The 20,445-nt window shown below is 37.2% G+C and overlaps 1 protein-coding gene across 10 annotated transcripts in view; it reads right to left on the bottom strand.

The window, feature by feature from the left end:
* adgrb2 (adhesion G protein-coupled receptor B2) overlaps positions 1-20,445 on the bottom strand; it is a 442,839-nt gene that overhangs the window by 18,383 nt on the left and 404,011 nt on the right. For 8 of the 10 annotated variants that reach the window (XM_047158788.2, XM_047158787.2, XM_047158793.2 and 5 more), the window contains 2 exons: positions 17,012-17,047; positions 15,780-15,893 (listed from right to left, as the gene is read on the bottom strand). The exons of the other annotated variants lie outside the window; for them this stretch is intronic. In XM_047158788.2, the coding sequence (XP_047014744.1) occupies positions 15,780-15,893; positions 17,012-17,047 (150 nt within the window). The remainder of the gene's footprint in view (positions 1-15,779; positions 15,894-17,011; positions 17,048-20,445) is intronic. 10 annotated transcript variants of the gene reach the window in all.

Below are 20,445 nucleotides of genomic sequence, written 5' to 3'. Positions count from 1 at the left end.
CAGAGGTTCAAGCCCCAGCATTGTCAAGCTGCCACTGCCTTGCCTTGCCTTACCTTGAGGAAGGCCCTTAACTCTCTCTGCTCCAGGGGTGCTGTATCATGACTCTGTGCTCTGACCCCAACTTCCTAATGTATGCAAAGAATTTCACTGTGTTGTAACGTATATATGTGACCAATGATGAATCATTATTTTCAAACTGTCCTGGAATGCAGTCAAATGCAAAATCAAATCCATCAGATGAGAGACAAAAATCATGCATTAATAGGACACAATTGGACATGTAATAATAATGAAAAGACATCTGAATTGGAATGACAACAAAAAGAAGAACCAAAGGGGGGGAAATAATGTGAACTAGTGTGAGTGTGATTTCACTGGATTGAAAAAACTAATTCTAACCAGTGGTGTCCATAGTGCCATTTAGATCAGCTGTTCAACAAATGTTAAGCTTCCTGAGCTCCTTGTGTCTGACCAGAAACATTTCTATTTTAAGATATATTGGAATAGGTAATCTCCATACATCAGAAATGCGTGAGGACCACAGTTTCCCATACAAAGGCTAAGGAAAAGAAAAAAATAATGTCACCCTTTAACAATGGCAATATTTCTGGGCAAGTTACAAGTCCATTGTGTAGTCTTTGAGATGGAACATTGGGCTGCAAATTTTGCTGAAACCTGGAACTGTGTGTGTCTTGCACCTTGAAAACACTCCTACTGTATCGGATATAGTCCACTAGATAGCAGCCTAGAGCATAGGTCAACTGTGATAGCCTTTTGACTTAATTATTATTTGAGGCCATGCCATTATTAATGACATCCTATCACACCACTAATGACCTTCACCCTAACTTTAGATCCTACACAATTTTTATAACTTTTTTTATGAGTGGGCTTTTTATGGGAGAATTCTTAAACACTCTTTATCATGCGACCAAGTTGGGTGTACAAAGACATTTCAATTAGTTGATGCATATGAATCACAGTGTATAGCAAATAGGGACAACAGACAAGGGCATTGTAGGAGATCAAAGAGGGCAAGAGGTTCATGGGAAATCAGCTTTGGGATTGCAAAGTCAACTTCAAATGACAAATATTATAACTAAGAATATCTTAAAGCTGCTCCAAAAATAAATTTGATGTTGGAGTGGGTGTAAGCTATTAAATAATCTGTATATTAGACTCAGGAAGAGAAATACAAACCACCAAATTAATATAATTTTGAATTTTTCATTAATAATTTCATAAAGCACACTTTGTATTGAGTGGTGTAAGCAAAAACACTAAAGTATGTTTGCTATAAACGTCATTTCTTTGTCTTTTTGTCTCATCCAAACTTTTGCACTCGACTGAGAGAGAGACAGAGAGAGAGAGAGAGGGAACGAAGGCAAAAAAAACCCCAAAGGCTTATGAATGACAATCTAATCACAACTAGCATGTATAATAAGAAAACTAAAAGGCGCTGTAAAATAAAATCAATGGGGCAGCAGATTTTGGCCAACATCTATTTTTCTGTGCAAGCATCTTACATCTTAATTGACACAAACCCTTATATTAACACTCTTCTCTTTGTCTCTTTTAGTGTGATTTAATCCAGTTTTCCTCTTGGCTTCCTCATTAAGCTAGCCCGTGCTCAGCCAATGCATCGGCCAGTAAGAAAACAATTTAACGGCTAATTTGTGTGAACCAAAAACAGAGACGTGCTCAAACTACAGAGGGCATGGTGTCATCTAGAAACGTGTTAATGAGCCAAATCAATTATTCAATTAATGGCTTGATTATGCTGTGGAGCACTCAGTTTGAAAGATCAACGACTGCTAAAGGATGAGAAATGAGAGGACAAATTGGTGAAAAAGCACCTTGTGGCCCCGCTGCAACACGTTATTAAAAATATCAGAACAAGTTTACCACACAATTTAACTAACGATAGGAGAGTTTATGTTTTTATCCTTTATAAGAATTAAACATCTCACTAAATGTTAAATACACACAGACATAAAACTCCCAAAGATAATAAAACTGTCAGTGTAAGAAAGTGGAAAAGTAAAGAAAAGCCTACAGAATCAGATTTCAGAACGAGCAGCGATTGCAAACTGACGGTGATGAGATTACTCCTTAATGTCAATACAAACTTTCTAATTGTGTATGTTACATCAAACCAGGGGAGAAAAATTCATTGGAACATGTTCCTCTAACTGTAACTGAGTAGTTTTCCTACTTTATTAAGTAGTTTTAAACGAAAGTACTTTTACGTAAGTAGGTTTTAAGTCCTGTAACAGTAGTTTTACTTCGCCTTATTTTTATATCATTTCATTGTTTTCCATTTGTTTTGACTCCACTGACGGTTTTGTTTTGACTACACTGATGGTAATTGGACTATTTATTCACTAGTCAATCATATTAAGTCCCAAAGAAAACTTGAGTGGCAGCAGTAGAACTGGTGCTAATGGCTCATAATAATAAAGATTGTTGGGGGAGATGTGGAGGATGTCTCAAACAACATCAAGATTACAATACCAACAGCATGCTGTTCTATCATCTTTGCTTTCCCAAAGACAGTTGAGATATGAGCAGTCAGGAATTCAGACTCTGTTTCATTTACTAATGTGGTCATGAGAGAAACTCATAATATTCTATTTTGTTTTATTCATTTATTTCACAAATAAGTATTAGACATATCACTCTAGTTATGAAGACTAAGGAAACCCTATAAGAGGCGGTGCATTAGTATTTTTTTCTGTCTTGTTTTCTCATGATCTTGACCTAATAAAAGTTGTTTTCACGTGATCTTGACATAACAAAAAGCTGTTTTCTCACTACGTAATTGTATCATTTATTATTGTGAATGGGACTGGTGTTGCATGCATTTACATGTATGTTGCATGTATTTTTCCGCTGTAGACATGGACTTTATCTCCACATTAATATAGGTATGGGTTTCTGCAGGTCAGTGTAATGGGTGTGTTGAAAGGTATGGGCGTATAGAAAGGTATGGGTGTGTCAAAAGGTTTCTCTTTCTTGCTGGCAACTGAACTGATCAACCAGCGTTAACCAAACAAATATGTCATTTCCCTTAGACACAAAGAAGATAGGTTTTGAAAAAAGGTCTGTGGTTAACACAAACTGAAGATATTTTCCAGTTTAATTCTATGACATAAAATGCATACCACACTTGTGATTTTGTTAAGCTTTTGTGCGTCTTCAAAAAGATGGTGGCTAACAAGTGGCTAAATGGGACTACAGAGGATGTTGGGGACATTAAATGTCATCACGCTGAACAGGAAAACATATCTAATACAGCCTCATTGTGTTTATACTCGTGATCTTGGTATAAATTCTATCGGAAGCTTAGTGGTGGTGTTGTTGAAGTCATGAAACGGTGGTGTAGTTGTTTTATAGCTTAACTTTAGCATTTTACTTCTGCTGATTTTATTTAGGCTTCAAAATTCATAAACATTGTGCTCGTTTGTGTAGATTATCTTGATGAACAAAGCATGTAAGAATCATAAACGCTTGTTGGTCACAGAGCTTATTTTCTGCAATAATCCAAAAGATATTTTTGTCGAGGGAACCAGGGTGATGCTGACTTTCGGGTAGACCGTTAGATCATACATCATCCCTGCAGCACTGCAATTTAACTTACAGACCGCCTGTATGTGTAAGTGACAGCACTCTCGGCCAATTGAAACAGCCTTTCGACACGCCCATATCTTTCAACATGCCCATTACTCCAACCTGCAGAGACCCCCGTCTCTATTAAGAGAGAGGCGTGTCCCCTTCTCAAGGGACACTAATGTGGAAGCTGTCAGTCAATGACAGACAAAGAGCTATTTTAATTAGTTCATCCATGATGCTGCAGGACTGAGCAAAGCTTTTGTTTCCTCCAGAAGAATAAAAACAACATGTTGTTATGTCGAGTACACAGAAAAAATGAAGTTATGATCATGAGAAAACAAAAAAAGGAAAATAAATGCATGGCCCTGTTGTGTGCTGCAATTTGAAATATTACTGGGATTCACTTCCTAGCATTTCACAGGTAGCGCCCATAACATTTCACCTTTTCTAACAAACCTAAATGCCTGACTTTCTGAAAATGTATGTCATGACATCCATGCTCTGCTTCCTCTCAACACTCATTACTCTGTGTAGGATGGATACACTTTTATTTGAGTATTTTAAAAAAAAGAATCAGTTTGTATGAAAAGTTAAGGTTGGGGTTAGAGGCTGGGTTAATGTTCATAACTCCAATCTTACCACCCTCATCTGTTATTGTATTGTACTGAAGTATTGTATGAAGTGTAGATGAAACTAGCAGGAAATCCTTGTAGAAACATGATTGGTTCTGTTTGATTAGATGATTTTAGTATAGTAGCTAATAGATGAATTTCTTGGCTTGCTGTCTGTTTTACCTGGGTATCATGTATATGTTTGCTTGTATTATTTCTGCAAAAAAAATGACATCTTAGCAATTATATATCTTGCATAAAGGAAGTTATCTATTTTTTTTTCATTATGAGATCATTATATAACAAATATACAACAATTAAGCCTATTACTAGCCATATTTGCTCATTTCAAGCTTACAGTTATTATAATTATACTATTGCCAGATCATTTTGATCCTTTCTAGAAATAAATACTTCCAAGAAGAAAAAAAAAATCTACCAGTAGAATAAGACAATTTCAAGCTTGAATTGAGTACAGATATCTAGAAATAAACTTAATATCTTACATTTGATGAACAAAAACTACGCTAATCTAATAAAGAGGAATATTAGTTGATGAAGATATCCTTTTCTTTGCAGTGATGGAAATGCAGTAGTAAATGTACTAATTTTCAGTTATACAGAAATTGAAGTATAAATCTTAAGGACAGTATGAAAGTACAGTTACTTAAATACTTTCTACCTCTGCATCATATGGTATGCAAAAGCCATATTACATTAGGCATGAAGCTTTATGGTACTTGTTTAATCTTCATTAATTTATGTTCATATTGGTTCTAAGTGATTAGCACTGTTTAAGTTGTGAAAATCCCTGCATTTGCACTCCATTAGTTTGTCCTGCGCTATACAAAACAGACTGTACATAAATCACAGTTCAGTTAACGAACTGCCACAGGACATGGAGCTACATTTCTGGATTGCAATTTTTTTATTTTTTTTATTTATTTATTTTTTTGTAGAGCCATTAAACTTATATTAGCCGTGGAGTCATAATATCAAATGAATGTCTGTGGAACAAAATTTGCATTCGCATGGACTGGGAGGTAAACGGACTTTGCACAAGTGGCTTATTTAAATATAAAATAATGGTTTCAATTTCAGTTCAATTGTATTTGTATAGAGCTTTCAGCAACAGACATTGTCACAAGCACAAAGCAGCTTTACAGAAATCCAGCTGTAGATTTACATCCTTAATGAGCAAGAAAGAGGGGACAGTGGCGAAGAAAAAATAGAGGAAGAAAAATGGACCGGAAGCAGACTCAAAAGTGAATGCTCTTCTGGGTGAGTAAAGTACTTCTGTAGAGTAAATGTGTAAATGTATACTATAAAGTATCGAACAATAGTGTGTTAAAAGGATATTTAGTATAAGCGTATTGTCAATATGAATCCTGGGTTGAGCATAAGAAAATCTTTATTACAACAGCAGTTTTAAGGTACAAATCTACAGAATCCATGCCAGATTATCCACTGATGAGGCAGTGAAACTTCGGTATAAACTAATTTTGGTTATTGCAAGCTTTAGGGTATCAAGGTAGGATCTTTACAACAGAAAAAAAGTGTCACAAGCTCCAAGCGTCTCATTCATGAAAGAATGTAAGAAATGTGCAATCATATGGCTAATATTAGAAGTTAGTGATACAGTCGACAAATTACTACAACATTTTATTTCACATTTCCTCCTAAACCAATCCATTAAACCCACTAAGTCACAGTTTTCTCTGTAAATGAATCCAGCACTGCAAAAAATCTTAGCAAGTAAAAATATCTTGAATATAGTCGAATTTATCTTATATTTCATATCTTGTATTTCCTATTATAAGATTGCAATAAACCAAATATAAGAATATTAAACCTATTTCTGGACCTTTTTACCCAGTTAAAGTCTTTATATATATCTTTTTCTATTGGGAAATAATTTTTCTAATTGCAAGCATTCATTTCTAGAAAGAAGCAAAATTATCTGCCGATACAAAATGAAAATGTAAAGCTTGAAATTAGTAACAACAATGACTAGAAATAGGATTAATATTCTTAACTTTGGTTAATTGTGGTTATAATTATTATATTAGCATTATAATAAGAAATTAGAGATACATTTGACTATATTCAATATTTTCATTTGCTAAGTCAATTTTTTACAGTGAGGTTATTAACAGGAAATGTATGTGAAATTTAGAGCGACTGATGCATCCTGGGAGTTAATCTGGTTAATCTGTCTCTCCTTCTCTCAATCTTAACGTGACGTGACATTTGATTGGTGAAATAAGACTTGACCTTTTTGTGACCACATAATTATGCGAGGACGTGACAGGCCATAGAGAACCAAAAATACAAACTAAATGAGCAGAACATATATCAGAAAAGAGAAAAGTAGTAAAAGTGTATGGAGAAGAACATAGCAGAATGCACAATTTATTCAAAAAGTTTAATGTAGTGTGTTACAGAGAGATTGTAAGCAATAAAGTAGGCTATGGTGCACAAGTTATAGCCAATTCAATCCATATTTCAGAAGCCAGACTGTTGGCTTCCTCTGTACCCCCGCTCTCCTGCTGTGTTCATTTGTGCTTGCATTGCCACAACTAGATTGAACGCAAGGTTCGGGTCCTTCATCCATTTAGTGGCGTACGGGGCGCCTCCACTAAAGCTATCAGCATCCAGCATCATCACTTAGAGGTTAACTGCCTTTCAAACTGCATCGAGGCCTTCAATTGCTAACGTGTAGCCAATTCAGAGGCAACAACTGATCTGTCCATGTGTTATAGTAGAAAATAGAGATTGGGGAGATAATGGCATGGCTTGTACAGAAAGAAAAGGAAGAAAATGGATAGAAAAGAGAAGGAAACTAAATGGATAGGGAGGAAATAGACTTGAATCACAGTGAATGGAGAAGAGGAAATAGAGTGGTTATTCTGAGGGAGACACTCTGTATGAGAACGCACAGTGTTAAAGACCCCAATATGCCGAATATTACACAAATAAGAAAGACTGTGAGGAACTGATTTTGGATAAAAGGTACTCATGGTAACAGGGAGCTGCTTACACATCTTTACTATCAGGAAAGTCATGAATGAATTGGACTTTATTTATATTAATGCTCATCCTTTGAGGTAAGATGAATCACTAACAAGATATCTGCTCTCACAGTCATGCTAATATCCATTTACAGTAATTGGACTTTCAATGTAAAAAGTTTAACTAGAATTGTATTGAAAGCTACAACTTCTAGGTCTACTTTTCATATGAGTTGGCTTTTCTTCTTTCTTATGAATGACTTGCTTACAAAAGGTCCAGATAAGCAACTAACATTACTGAATTATTTACCTTTTTATGAGTAGCCATAAACATGATTATAGTTTAGGACTATTTTTGAAATGGACATGTTTTCTTTCACTATTCTTCAGATTACCATTTTTGACTATCATCATTAACAGATGAGACATTTTTTTAAAATGCAATGCAGGAAGAATAAACACATACTTCTCTGTACAATCTTCTTCTGTCTTTATTGTCAACGTTTTGTAAGCAAGCAATGTTGCTGGTTCACTAATCAGACTAATGTTTGAACTAATGTTTCTAGCCCAGTACCACTCTTGGGTTTCATAAGCTGACAGCTAAATAATTTTACATAAATGGTTGTGATCGGAAAACCTGTAACAGAGATTCCGTTCACGCCATGCCAGAATGACCGTGATTACTAGATGACACCTCGGACGGTCTACTCCGACCTGTTCATGCCATCGGACTTGGTCATTATGTGACGTTAGACATTAGATGGTTCTCCATCTCTGTGCTAGCCACATTAAACTGTATTGTATGGCTTTAGTTTATTTTCAGATTTATCCTGCATTTTTAAGACATTAATTATAGTCAATTATACGAATTATTACACAGAAATAGTACAAGAAAACTACTTAACTATATTGAGCTATACTGAAGCCCTGCGCTGGGTTTTGAATGTTTCCACATGACATTGCTGAGGTCAGGTGGTACAAGTTGGGGCGCTCAGACAATTCCTAGTTTATAAGTTGTAATTGCGAGTTCTGTGAGGACATGGATGCTTTTAAAAGTTGGAATCATAATTACTATATGGAATTTTTTTTTTAAGAAATATGTTGATCAGCTCTGCTACAGTATTTCTTCAAATATTCGGTTCGATCCACTGAAATACTTCATTAGGTCTTCATTTAGACCATGACCCCTGTTATACACCATTTTAAAACAAGTTTATCCATTTAAAATCCTAGAACCAGCCAATGTATTCCTCAGTCTTATTATTGCATATATTTCCTATTAATTTCACATTAATTACTGAATAATTGATAATAGTTACTGAAAAACATGCCTTAAATTAATAGGTGATTAATAACTTGACATTTCAAGGGTATAATAAACATTCACTTAAAGAAAATTGTATTTATAGGGTTTTTTTTTTTTTTTCCCAGATAAAATGAATTAATAATAAACACATGGAGCACTACGTAGCTGTGTGACAACATGAGCCACATGCAACTAGGCCTGATTACTGCAAACCCTGTTCAATCAAATCAACACTTAAATAAAACTTTTTAAACAGCATGAAGTTGGTTAAAAGGTCTTAGCTAGTAACACACTATGCCAAAGTTGAGGGAAATTCCAGAACTGATGAGGAAGAAGGTGATGGAAATACATCAGTCTGGGAAGGGTTATAAAGCTATTTCAAAGGCTCTGGGACTCCAAAGGACCACAGTGAGAGACATTATCTCCAAATGGAAAAAACTCGGCACAGTAGTGAACCTTCCCAGAAGTTGCCGACCTTCCAAAATTACTCCAATTGCACAGCAATGACTCATCCAGGAAATCACAAAAGAGCCAAGGACAACATGAAAGGACCTACAGGCCTCTCTAGCATCAATAAAGGCCACCATTCACGACTCCACTATCAGAAAGACACCAGGCAAAAATTGCATTCATGGTAGTGTGTCGAGGTGAAAACCACTGCTAACCCAGAAGAACATTAAGGCTTGTTTGAATTTTGCCAAAACACACCTTGATGATCCTCAACTTTTTGGGAGAATGTTCTGTGGACTGATGAGTCAAAAGTCAAACTAATTGGAAGACAGTGGTACCATTACATCTGACGTAAACCAAACAAAAAATTCCACAAAAAGAACACCATACCTCTGGTCAAGCATGGTGGTGGAAGTGTGATGGTGTGAGGATGCTTTGCTGCTTCAGGGCTTGGGCAACTTTAGTAATTGAGGGAAACATGAATTCTGCTCTCTCCCAGAAAATCCTAAAGGAGAATGTCCGGTCTTCAGCCCATAAGTTGAAACTCAAGTGCAACTGGATTATGTAGCAAGACAATGATCCAAAGCATAGGAGTAAATCCTAGTACTAGAAATAAGTGAAAGACTGATCTCCAGTTATCGGAAGTGTTTAGTTGCAGTTATTGCTGCTAAAGGTGACACAATCAGATTTTACATTTAAGGGGGCAATTGGTTTTTCACATTGGCTATAGGTGTTGGATACCTTTTTTTGCTTCAATAAAAATAAATAAATAAAAACTGTATTGTGTGTTTACTCAGGCTGCCATTGTTTTATGTTGCATTTCGTTCGAAGATCTAAAACTGGTAAGAAATATATACAAAAACAGAAGAAAGCAGATATTTTTCACAGCACTGTATTATATTTTTTTCAGTTGCATTTGATTGCAATCTCAAGCTTAAGTTTAATTTGCCTGGATGAAAGTAAAACTGCTGACAATTCCTATTTTCTATATAACTTGAAAGTTGTGTTGTTCGTATGGGAAGATTTTCTGCTACCTTATCCAACCACTACAGCACTCTCTCTTAATTGAATCTAGGGAATTAACCTCCTGAGGGATATACAGGTTAATGCAAAGTGTACAATGTGTGCCCTTGTGATTTATACTGAGCATCATGGAACATTTACAGTCAGGTGAAAAATAAGTACATCCAGTGGAAATTGTATGCTTTTTTTGACACAATTGTTTGGAAAAGCAAACAATTGATCTTCTTTGAAACATTGCCTATTAATAAAGTTGAAACACTCTATCAAATGACATGTAAAGTTGACATTTTGTAGTAATTCTCACAATTTAAATTAACAAAAAACAGATCAGTCACATGGAAAAAGTAAGTACATCCCTACATTTATCACACCTTCAAATCCATATAATTAGAATCAGATGTTGAAGATTGGGTGCCAGTGATTAGAACCTGCTTAGGGAGTGCAGGTGGAACCTGTCTTATTTATACCCCTCTCTAGTGTCTGGTGTTCCCTTTGTTATTGAGGTGTGTGGTGTCATCATGCCAAGATCTAAAGAATTCTGTAAGGTCTTCAGAAAAAAGGTCGTGGATGCCTATGAGTCTGGCAAGGGATTTAAACAGATCTCCATATTATTTGAAATACATCATTCCACTGTAAGGAAAATAATCTACAAATGGCGCAGATTTCAAATGACTGCCAATTTGTCCAGGATTGGACGTCGCAGCAAATTCAGCCTAAGAGCAGACCGCCTGATGCAAAAAGAAGTCTCCAAGAACCTTAAAATTTCATCACAGGATCTACTGTCTTGCAACTGCTGGTGTGAAAGTACATGCTTCTACAATCAGAAAGAGGTTGCACAAATTTGACCTGCATGGGAGGCATGCCAGGAAAAAAGCCTTTGCAAAGCCTGTGCTGAGTTGTTTGGCCACAGTAATAGCAGACATGTTTAGCACAAACCAAAGAGAGCTTTTCAGGAGAAGCATCTCATCTGAGCTGTGAAGCACGGTGGTGGAAATGTTATGGTTTGGGGTTGCTTCACTGCCTCAGAGACTGGACAGCTTGCATTCATTGATTCAACTATGAGTTCTGCATCTTATTAAAGAGTGCTTGAAGAAAATGTGATGCCATCTGTCCGAAAGTTGAAGTTGAACCGAAAGTGGCCCTTTCAACAGGATAATGATCCTAAGCACACTAACAAATCCACCAAGAAATGACTCAAAAAGAAATGGAGGTTTAAGGAATGGCCTAGTCAAAGCCCAGAATTGAATCCCATTGAAATATTGTGGGGGGATTTGAAATGGGCAGTATGTGCAAGACAACCCTCAAACATCTTGCAACTGAAAGAATATTGCATGGAAGAGTGGTCAAAAATTCCAGCAAGCCTGGTAGGCAATTATGCAAAATGCCTACAAGAAGTTATTTCTGCTAAAAGGAGCTATACTAGCTTCTGAGCCCAAGGGTGTACTTATTTTTTCCACAGAGAAATATCACATATATTTATATTTCTGTTGAATAAATGATTGAATAAGATAATTTTCCTTATGGTTTTGTTCAGGTGTATCAACTTCATTAATAGGCACGGTTTCAAAGATTATCAAATGTTTGCTTGTCCAAATATGTCAAAAAACATTTTTTTTTTTTTACATGACTCTATAATATCCTAAATTGGAGGCAGCAATCATCCTAAAAGCTATTCTATTATCATGATATAGAAATGCACAATGCTGTATATTCCCATATGTGTATATTATATTATGCATACATTATATTTTATCAATGAATGGTGTAATCCTAGTTGGAATTACGAAGGATTACAGTGATCTCGGATATAAGAAGAATCCTTTTTTTTTTTTTTTTTAAATAAGAGAATTACATGGGGTTAATGCATGTATTCAAAGGAAAGATTAGAAATATTCAGTTCGTCTCTTCGCCACTCTCCAGCTAGTGACTTGAGGATAAGATCAAAATGACTGACTGTCACAAGGCTCTGGGTTATTATAGTAATTACCAAAGCATAATCTCCATTCTCTGCACTTTCTCAGACGCCATTATAACTGCAATTACTGCTTTGTCAGAGTTAACTGTGTGAGAGATTACAGAATGTGCCTGATGTTTCCCTGAAAGCAGCCTCGGATACATCTCCCTCATTAAGAATCAAAAAGCAAAAATAAATGCCATTAGGATTCATGGGTGGGATCGAAATCACTCAGTCAAAATGCAGGTTCAGATGGCATGGTCCACTTCCCCTCCAAAATTTTAAGGCAAATCAAAGTCAATAGGCTGGAAATGAGATAGGGTGCAGACAGCATGACACAAATTAATTATGAATGAACGTGTGGTAAGTGCTCCTGAAGATTACCCTAGGAGTAGGTAATTGTTTTTAAATCTTAATGACAGAAATCCCCTCTAGAAACAAGAGTGCAAAATTGTGTATGGCTTCTCTTTTCTCTACTACTAATAGACCATAAAAGATTTAGCAGCCCCTTCAACAGGAAGAAGCACTGAACTCTTTCCAAGGACATCAGAGAACAATTGCTACTGTGGAGAACAGTGGTAGTGATTGTCCTTGAGACAAGTTCATAAATAGAGAAACCAATGCGATATAAACATTAGTATTGCATTACACAGCATTAATAAAATCTAGCTGAGGGCCAAAACTCCAAATTATGCAATATTTCAGCCATCAAATCAGTCATGTGACTTGGTTTAGGTAAGTAATGTGCTGTGATGTGTGTCAGGCTTATTTTACAGCTGGTGGTTATTTGTTCTTGTAATATTCTTATTTCTCTTTCAGTGCATCATTCAATGTAATAAATACTTGACATCACAAAGGACTGAAACATTAACAAATCCAAGAAAAATATTATATTATATTATATTATATTATATTATATTATATTATATTATATTATATTATAGATAGAAGATCATATATAATATATAATTTAATATGTAAGATATATATCGCCATAGCAGCAGGGCCTTATATGGTAGACGGTCTATAAACAGATTAAAAAACATGTGTAAACTTTGATATATGACATATGACATATTAGCATTTTTGGAAGGAGTCTCCAGTGTCAGCATATCCTTTCAGAATGACGTTTTCCAGAATGACAAAGTCTTCAGTATGTGTATCAACATGTCTATTGAATTAAAATTTGTGCCAGAAGTCTTTAATGTAACTTTTCAAGAAATGAACAAAAAATTAACAATGAGAAAGAGGAAAAACACTCTGAAACTGAAAGTAGTGAACTCAGTGGCAAAAATTTAACATGGTCTTCAAATAAACAGCATTCTTTGTTAACAGTTTTCTAAGCTTAATTTTTGCTAATCATAATTTATGAATCACCATTCTGACACAAATCTCACATGTGCGGGGCTTAACAGCAATGTATTCTCATTGGCTAGTGAGATTTGGATCGACAGCTCGAGTGTTCAGCTGAGGAGGAGGTGGATGACGATGATGACAATGCTCCATGCCGCTCCTGAGAGCTCATCCCAACAAATTAGTCGTATGAGACTACCTAAACCTCAAATATACATTGTGAACTAATATAAGTAATTAAAAAACTAATATAAGTATTACTAAGGAAATAAGTAAGTAATTTCCACTACAAAGTATAAACACTATAACTATAAACAGAACCGCACCCAGAACGCTCACCAAAATATGCGCCATTGAAGTCTCTACTTCCTGGTCAGGGAGCTGTCGATCCAAATCTCTCTAGCCAGTCAGCATAAATCGCTGTAAAGCCCCATATGAGAGGTTTGTGCCAGAATGGTGAACGTAAACTTGAGCATAAATGAAAATTTTGAAACCGTAAATAAAAACTCTGGCAGTGCATTCATAAACCATGATTAGCAAAAACGAAGCTTAACAAAGAATGCTGTTTATTTGAAGACCATGTAAAATTTTTGCCACTGAGTTCACTGTTTTCAGTTTCAGAGTGTTTTTCTTCTTTCTTATTGAATTTTTGTTCGTTTCTCAAAAAGTTATGTTCAATACTTTTTTAATTTCATATACTTATTGCTACATGTTTGGCTTTTGAACTCGGAGAGAGAAAAAATGTGACTGGTAAAGGAACAACTTCATCGCTGTGTCATGGTAGCGCCAATATGCCGCTGGACTTCAACACCCATAAGCCACTGCACATCACATGCTCACTGCATGCACCATGTCACATGACCACGAGCAAATGTATCACACTGTTGTCTAATTAGCATGGGTATTTGAGTCACGCAATATATATAGCACTCCTTATTGGGTTTTAGTCATTGTTACGTTTATCTGTATCGTGTTAATGTTGTTGTCTATCCTCGTTGTTTCTCGTTTGTGTTTCATAGTCTTTGTGTTTCAATTGTTTCACTGTAAATAATCATATACCTGCACTTGCATTCGCACCTGCATTCGCTACCCATTCCTGACACACTCTTATAAGTGATAACAGGAACTAACTTTCTTGGCTGTTCCACAACATTTCATGTAAATATAAAGGATAAAATGTTCTCTAATGAATAAAAAGTTGTTAGTGTTTCTGTGTTATGAGAGGGGAAAAAAACACTTGTGCACAGGAAGTGCTTTTATTGGAAAAGAATCAGCTTTTGGGTTTTAACAATAACTCACACTAGACTCTCTTTGATAATACTTCTATAACAGCATGCCCTGTTGTGTTTTATTCCTTACTTAATCACTATCTTTGCCACAGACTAAAAAAAATAATACAGAAGAAGCAATTAAATAAGATAACCTAAATCTTTGTGAAACTTATTAAGTGGTTGCTCTCAGATCCTAATGGAATGTGCATTTTATTAAAGGCAGGCACACTTGGGGGTAAACACTTTAAGCATGTAGATAGGAGACTCAAACATAAATATGTAGTGTTCAACAAATGCTGAATTAGGGTGTTAATGATTTTGGCCTTTTCTAATTAGATTAGCTCTAGATTGTCCAAATAAAAGAATGAAGAGGGGAAAAAATATTTAAAAGTTAAATATACAGTGTTCAAAAACTTTTGACTGGCAACATATATACTGTGTACTGTATAGTAGGATGGATTTTAATAACATTATGCACACAATATTACAGTGTTGCAAGACATAGTATATTGCTAATTTAATTTTAAGGTGTAGTTCTGAGTTAGATTAGGAGTATTATCAACTATCATGCAAGTGAAAAGATATTGTCTGTGCCTAGTACATGAATTATGGTGTCAAAGTGTACCATTCAGGACTTCAGTATTTCAAGGGAACATGAAAATCGCAAAAAAAAAAAAAAAAAAAAAAAAAAAAAGAAAAAAACCTTGTACGGCTTTTCCACTCAGTGTGGTTAATCAGATTTGTTTGAGTATAACTGACATCTGTCATTTGTCCCTACAGACTCAACAGGCACACTGAAAACATTACTATTAAATCAATTATTAATTATAAATTGAATAATTTAAATGTTAATTAGTCCATTTATGATCCAAAATCCTCTATTCTCCATTCATTTATTAAAAATTATTCTTTCAAATCTTGAAAAATTCATTTCAAAGACCGAGCTTTTTATTGACTTTCAAACATCCTTATTCAATTGGTGAATAATTTTTAATGGATTTTACCTATAGATCTTGAGTGTACACTGTTTATACAATCGTTATTCACTGTGAACATGTCACGAGGCAATGTGTCATCTTACAGGGATAAATGTTCATATTACAAGCCATGTGACACTTGGTAGTGTGACTAGTGCAGAAGTACCACACTTCCCGTTCCCCCCAAAAAACACACAGTTTAGACTCTTACCTTAAACATGGTCACGGCAGGGTCCCTGCTATACCTATCTATGGTGTGGAACTTGGTGGAGTGGTTGAGTTCATGGTAGAGCTCTGAGTGTCTTTTGCGAGTGTGCATCACTTTCTGGAAGGAAGGTACAAAAAAAAAAAGCAACAAAACAAAAAATAAACAGAACAAAAGGGAAGGGGACAGAAGATGATGGTGGTGGAAAGACAGACTGGGAGGCGGGGTATGTAGCTGGCATGATTTGCCAACCATAAAAAGATTACTACGGATTTTTTTAGTCTTCAAAACACAGAGAGTCGAAATGGCAATGGAATCAGGGGCACAGCAGGATTTCTTTGGTCAGCAGCATTCTCTACAGGGAAACACATTTTCCTCTACGTCACGATTTAATTAGAGCTGGTTTACAGCTAAAGGCAGCCTAAAAGACATGGCTGCTTGCCACAAAATTTAGATCAACCTGGGTCAAATCTCACTATGAAGTCAAACTCCATTTAAGCTTAACATTGTACAAATACTGTGACCTCATACCAGTCACTTATCACTGGATGCCGTAATGGCATGGCTGGCCAGTTATTATGCACTGATTGAGATTTTTTTTTTGGCAGGCAGAAACACCATGCAGCGCCGTCCAGGATGGAAGAAGTAATGGAACTAAAAGTGATTGGGTTTGTTAGTAACATACCTTTGCTTGAGAGGATGCCTCCATTTTGGAAAGCAAAACTCCAGCAACTATCACAACAAATCAGCCTGAAATATCTTGGTTTAGGAGGCAAATCCTTTAGATCCACGAATAACTTGAAACAAAGCAAGCAGCATAAATCTGATGTTGACTGGAGGTTTGCTGGATTCCAGAGCTTAGTCATTCTCCAGGCGTCTTATGTGCGCACTCTCACTAATCACACACTCACAGCCCAGTGTTTCTGCAGCCTCAACATTTAAACAAACCAGATTTGTCATGTCATTCTCATGCAGCTCTCGTTGCAGTAGCACTGCTTTGGTGCAATATGAAAGCGGTTCCATTTTCAATCCAGAACACGACCTTAATCAAGGCTGATGAAACACTGAACAACTCTACCATGAATTGAATGGCTACTACTCTGAATGATAAATGCAAGGGGATACAAGCACTAAAGCAGCAATGCCATTGGGTCCCCTAGACAGCAATGAAACCCCTTTGCTAAAGCAAAAAAGAAGCGCAAACACTAAGCCAGGGTACAGGGGGTACAAGAGCTTACCTCAAAGTCCAGCTCAGAGTATCGTACTCTTTTCCTCTGGGAAAGGTGGGGAGTGGAGAAAAGACATGATAAATTACAGCAATGTGTCAGTAAATAACCTATGAAAATGCTCTATCGACCCACCCCAGTGGACACATATTGAGTATAACTGTGGTAATCTGGAAATTTGCTATTTCATGCTGGTGAAAAATTTGGGCAAAAAGCCCAGAAGTATGACAAGGCAAATCATTTAAGTACTGGAAAATCCCTTAACAACACCCTTAGGAAAAAAAGTTAAATCTAGAACTCTTAAAGCTTCTATGTAGAACCCTATTAGAAAGCATTCCAAGTAGAACCCCTACATAAAACTGAAAAAGAAAACCTTTTGTGTATCAGAAACAGAACACTTCCCCTCCCTGCCAGCAGAGGTTGTGATCATTGGAGTATTAGAATGACTTCCTGGTTACAGTATATACAGCATTTAAGCAGTTCATGTGTAACCATTCATTGCAAAGTCTTGCCAATCCATGTGCTTCAGTGAGTGCTGAGCCTGGTTATTATTGACTCTCGTGTTTTGAAGCCTTGGCATCTTTTTTGTGTTTTCCTTTGGATTACTTTTGGACTTTGCCTGCCTTACTGATTTGGATTGTGATTTCACTTTATTTGCTATTATCTTGCACATGGATCCTCATTCGGTGTACATAAGTATATTATGTATTGTGTAAATATATATAATTTATAATTATCTATAGGACATGGGTATTTTTAAATTTGTAAAAAAAAAAAATATGAGCCATTATTCGAGATATAAAAATTCTCCAAAAATTTCTAAGGAGTCACCTTACAAAGAATAAAAATTACAGTTATAATGCTTTTTATGATTATAGGCTTCATGGGAAATGTTACCAACAGTCCTTTTGTGATCACCAATATGTTCTTCTGCAGAAATGAACTTAAATACTTCATCTTATTTAATATGTGTTATATGTGTTATATTATTTAATATGTGTATCAAGAAACTCTGGACTCCAGTTCCCATCAGCCACTGCACTGCACTAGCTGTCACATGACCACCTGCACTGATTCACGTTTTGTTAATGAGCACTCGTGTGTATATATAGTCATTGTCTGCACTGTTTGGTTGTCTTTCGTTGTCCTAGACTCTTGTCGTTTATGGCTCGGTGTTTTGTTTCATGCCACAGTGTTATACCACGTTGTCTTAGTGTCTTTGTTTCATAGTACGTTTGTTTAAATAAATGTCATTATCTGCACTTGCTTCTGCCTCAACCTCGATACGTGACAGAATGAAAGACCCATTATCAGAAGCAGCAGATCACCAAGATGGACGCCTGGTTTGCAGCATATGTGGAGTGGTATAGAGGAATATTGGAGCAGGGAAGAAGGACAGATGAACTACTCGCTCAGAATGACCGCATGCTCGGGCTGCCACGGCGGGACAGACTATGCACCAGGTCACCACCGGCAATGTTCACAAAGGACTACGCCATGCCATGCCGACATGAGGGGGAGTCTGTGGTCGGGGCTGAGACCAACTCCCACCCTCTTTCCCCTATTATGGCTCTCGCTCAGCCTTCATGTTCAGTGGAGGATGTCGCTCTGCCTCCACGTTCCGTGAGAGACGTCGCTCCATCTCCTACTGGACTCAAGGATTCCCCACTGTTCAGCTACTGTCCAGCTTGGCCTCCCTGTTCAGCTGTGGACGTCGCCCAGCCTCCCTGGTCGGCTGTGGATGTCGCTCAGCCTCCCTGGTCGGCTATGAATGTCGCTCAGCCTCCCTGTTCGGCTGAGGTCGTCTCTCTGCCTCCCTGCGCGGCTGAGGTCATCGCTCAGCCTCCCTGCACGGCTGTGGACGTTGCTCTGCCTCCCTGCTCGGCTGTGAACGTCGCTCAGCCTCCCTGTTCGGCTGAGGTCGTCGCTCTGACTCCGTGCTCGGCTGAGGTCGGCGCTCTGACTCCCTGCTCCACCGAGGACGTTGCTCCGCTGTCCAGCTCCGACGAGGACATCGCTCCGCTTCCCTGCACTGACGAGGACGTCGCTCCACTTCCCTGCACCGACGAGGACGTCGCCCCGCTTTCATGCTCTGCCGAGGATGTCGCCCCGCTTTCATGCTCTCCCAAGGATGTCGCCCCGCTTTCATGCTCTGCCAAGGACATCGCCCCGCTTCATGTTCTGCCGAGGAAGTATCTCTGCCTCCCTGTGCCGTTGTGGAAGCTGCTCAGCCTCCTGGTTTTGCTGGGGACATTTTGCCCAGGGGGCCAGGACCACCAGATGGAGGACGTATAATTTTGGGCGCTCCGGGAGTAGCGTCCTTGGGGGAGGGTTCTGTCATGTATCAAGAAACTCTGGACTCCAGTTCCCATCAGCCACTGCACTGCACTAGCTGTCACATGACCACCTGCACCTGATTCACGTTTTGTTAATGAGCACTCGTGTGTGTATATATAATCATTGTCTGCACTGTTTGGTTGTCTTTCGTTGTCCTAGACTCTTGGTGTTTTGTTTCATGCCACAGTGTTATACCAAGTTGTCTTAGTGTCTTCGTTTCATAGTACGTTTGTTTAAATAAATGTCATTATCTGCACTTGCTTCTGCCTCAACCTCGATACGTGACAATATGCACTGCTATAATCGTACTGTATATACAATCAAATGCAACTTGATGTCACTTAAGGATTTCTCACTTAACAGCTCACCTGACAAAATCACTAATACTCCACTACACTAATGCTAATACTTCATTAAGTCAAGATACATACTACAAAACCGTAAATGATCCAAGGTAAACACATCATGCCCATAAAGCCAACAGCAGTATTAGCCTACATTTCCATTTGAAAAAGTGTTTGTGAATAAAGTGTGATGTTCAGTGGGGACTGCAAGGATTATGTCTGAAATATTCTCAGATACGCAAGCATATTTGTTTTAGATAACTTAGAGGAATCATTAGTGTAGCTGCTCATACACACTTATCTGTGAGGACACTACCCATATTTACCACTATTGGGACAAGCCTTGCATCTTAAATATTTCTACGTAAGCAGAGGCAATACATTTTTGGGAAATAATGGCTCTACATACACACTCTTATGATAATGGGTTCTTCAAAGGTTCTTTGGAGCTCTTATAAATCTCTCATAAAATCTTTAAAGTTTTCCCCAAGAGAACAAAACCAGAGAACCCTTAAGAACTTTTTTTGTAAGTCTCAAGTATATGGATATTTTTGACAATCTAGTAACATAGTAAATATCTCCAAATGAGTATATGTCGACAATGATTTGAAAACATTCACATGAGCACTCCGGCCCACTAGGTAGTGATAGTATGTCATAAACTGTTATTCAAGCATATAACACTTCAAAAATAGCATTAACAGGATCTGACAGATACAATGAAATGCAGAAATGCACTCGTCAGACAACAACAATCTCTGAATA

Source organism: Ictalurus punctatus, chromosome 12, assembly GCF_001660625.3.
Source record: "Ictalurus punctatus breed USDA103 chromosome 12, Coco_2.0, whole genome shotgun sequence".
NCBI classification, from domain to species: domain Eukaryota; kingdom Metazoa; phylum Chordata; class Actinopteri; order Siluriformes; family Ictaluridae; genus Ictalurus; species Ictalurus punctatus.
This window is presented reverse-complemented; position numbering and strand designations above follow the sequence as displayed.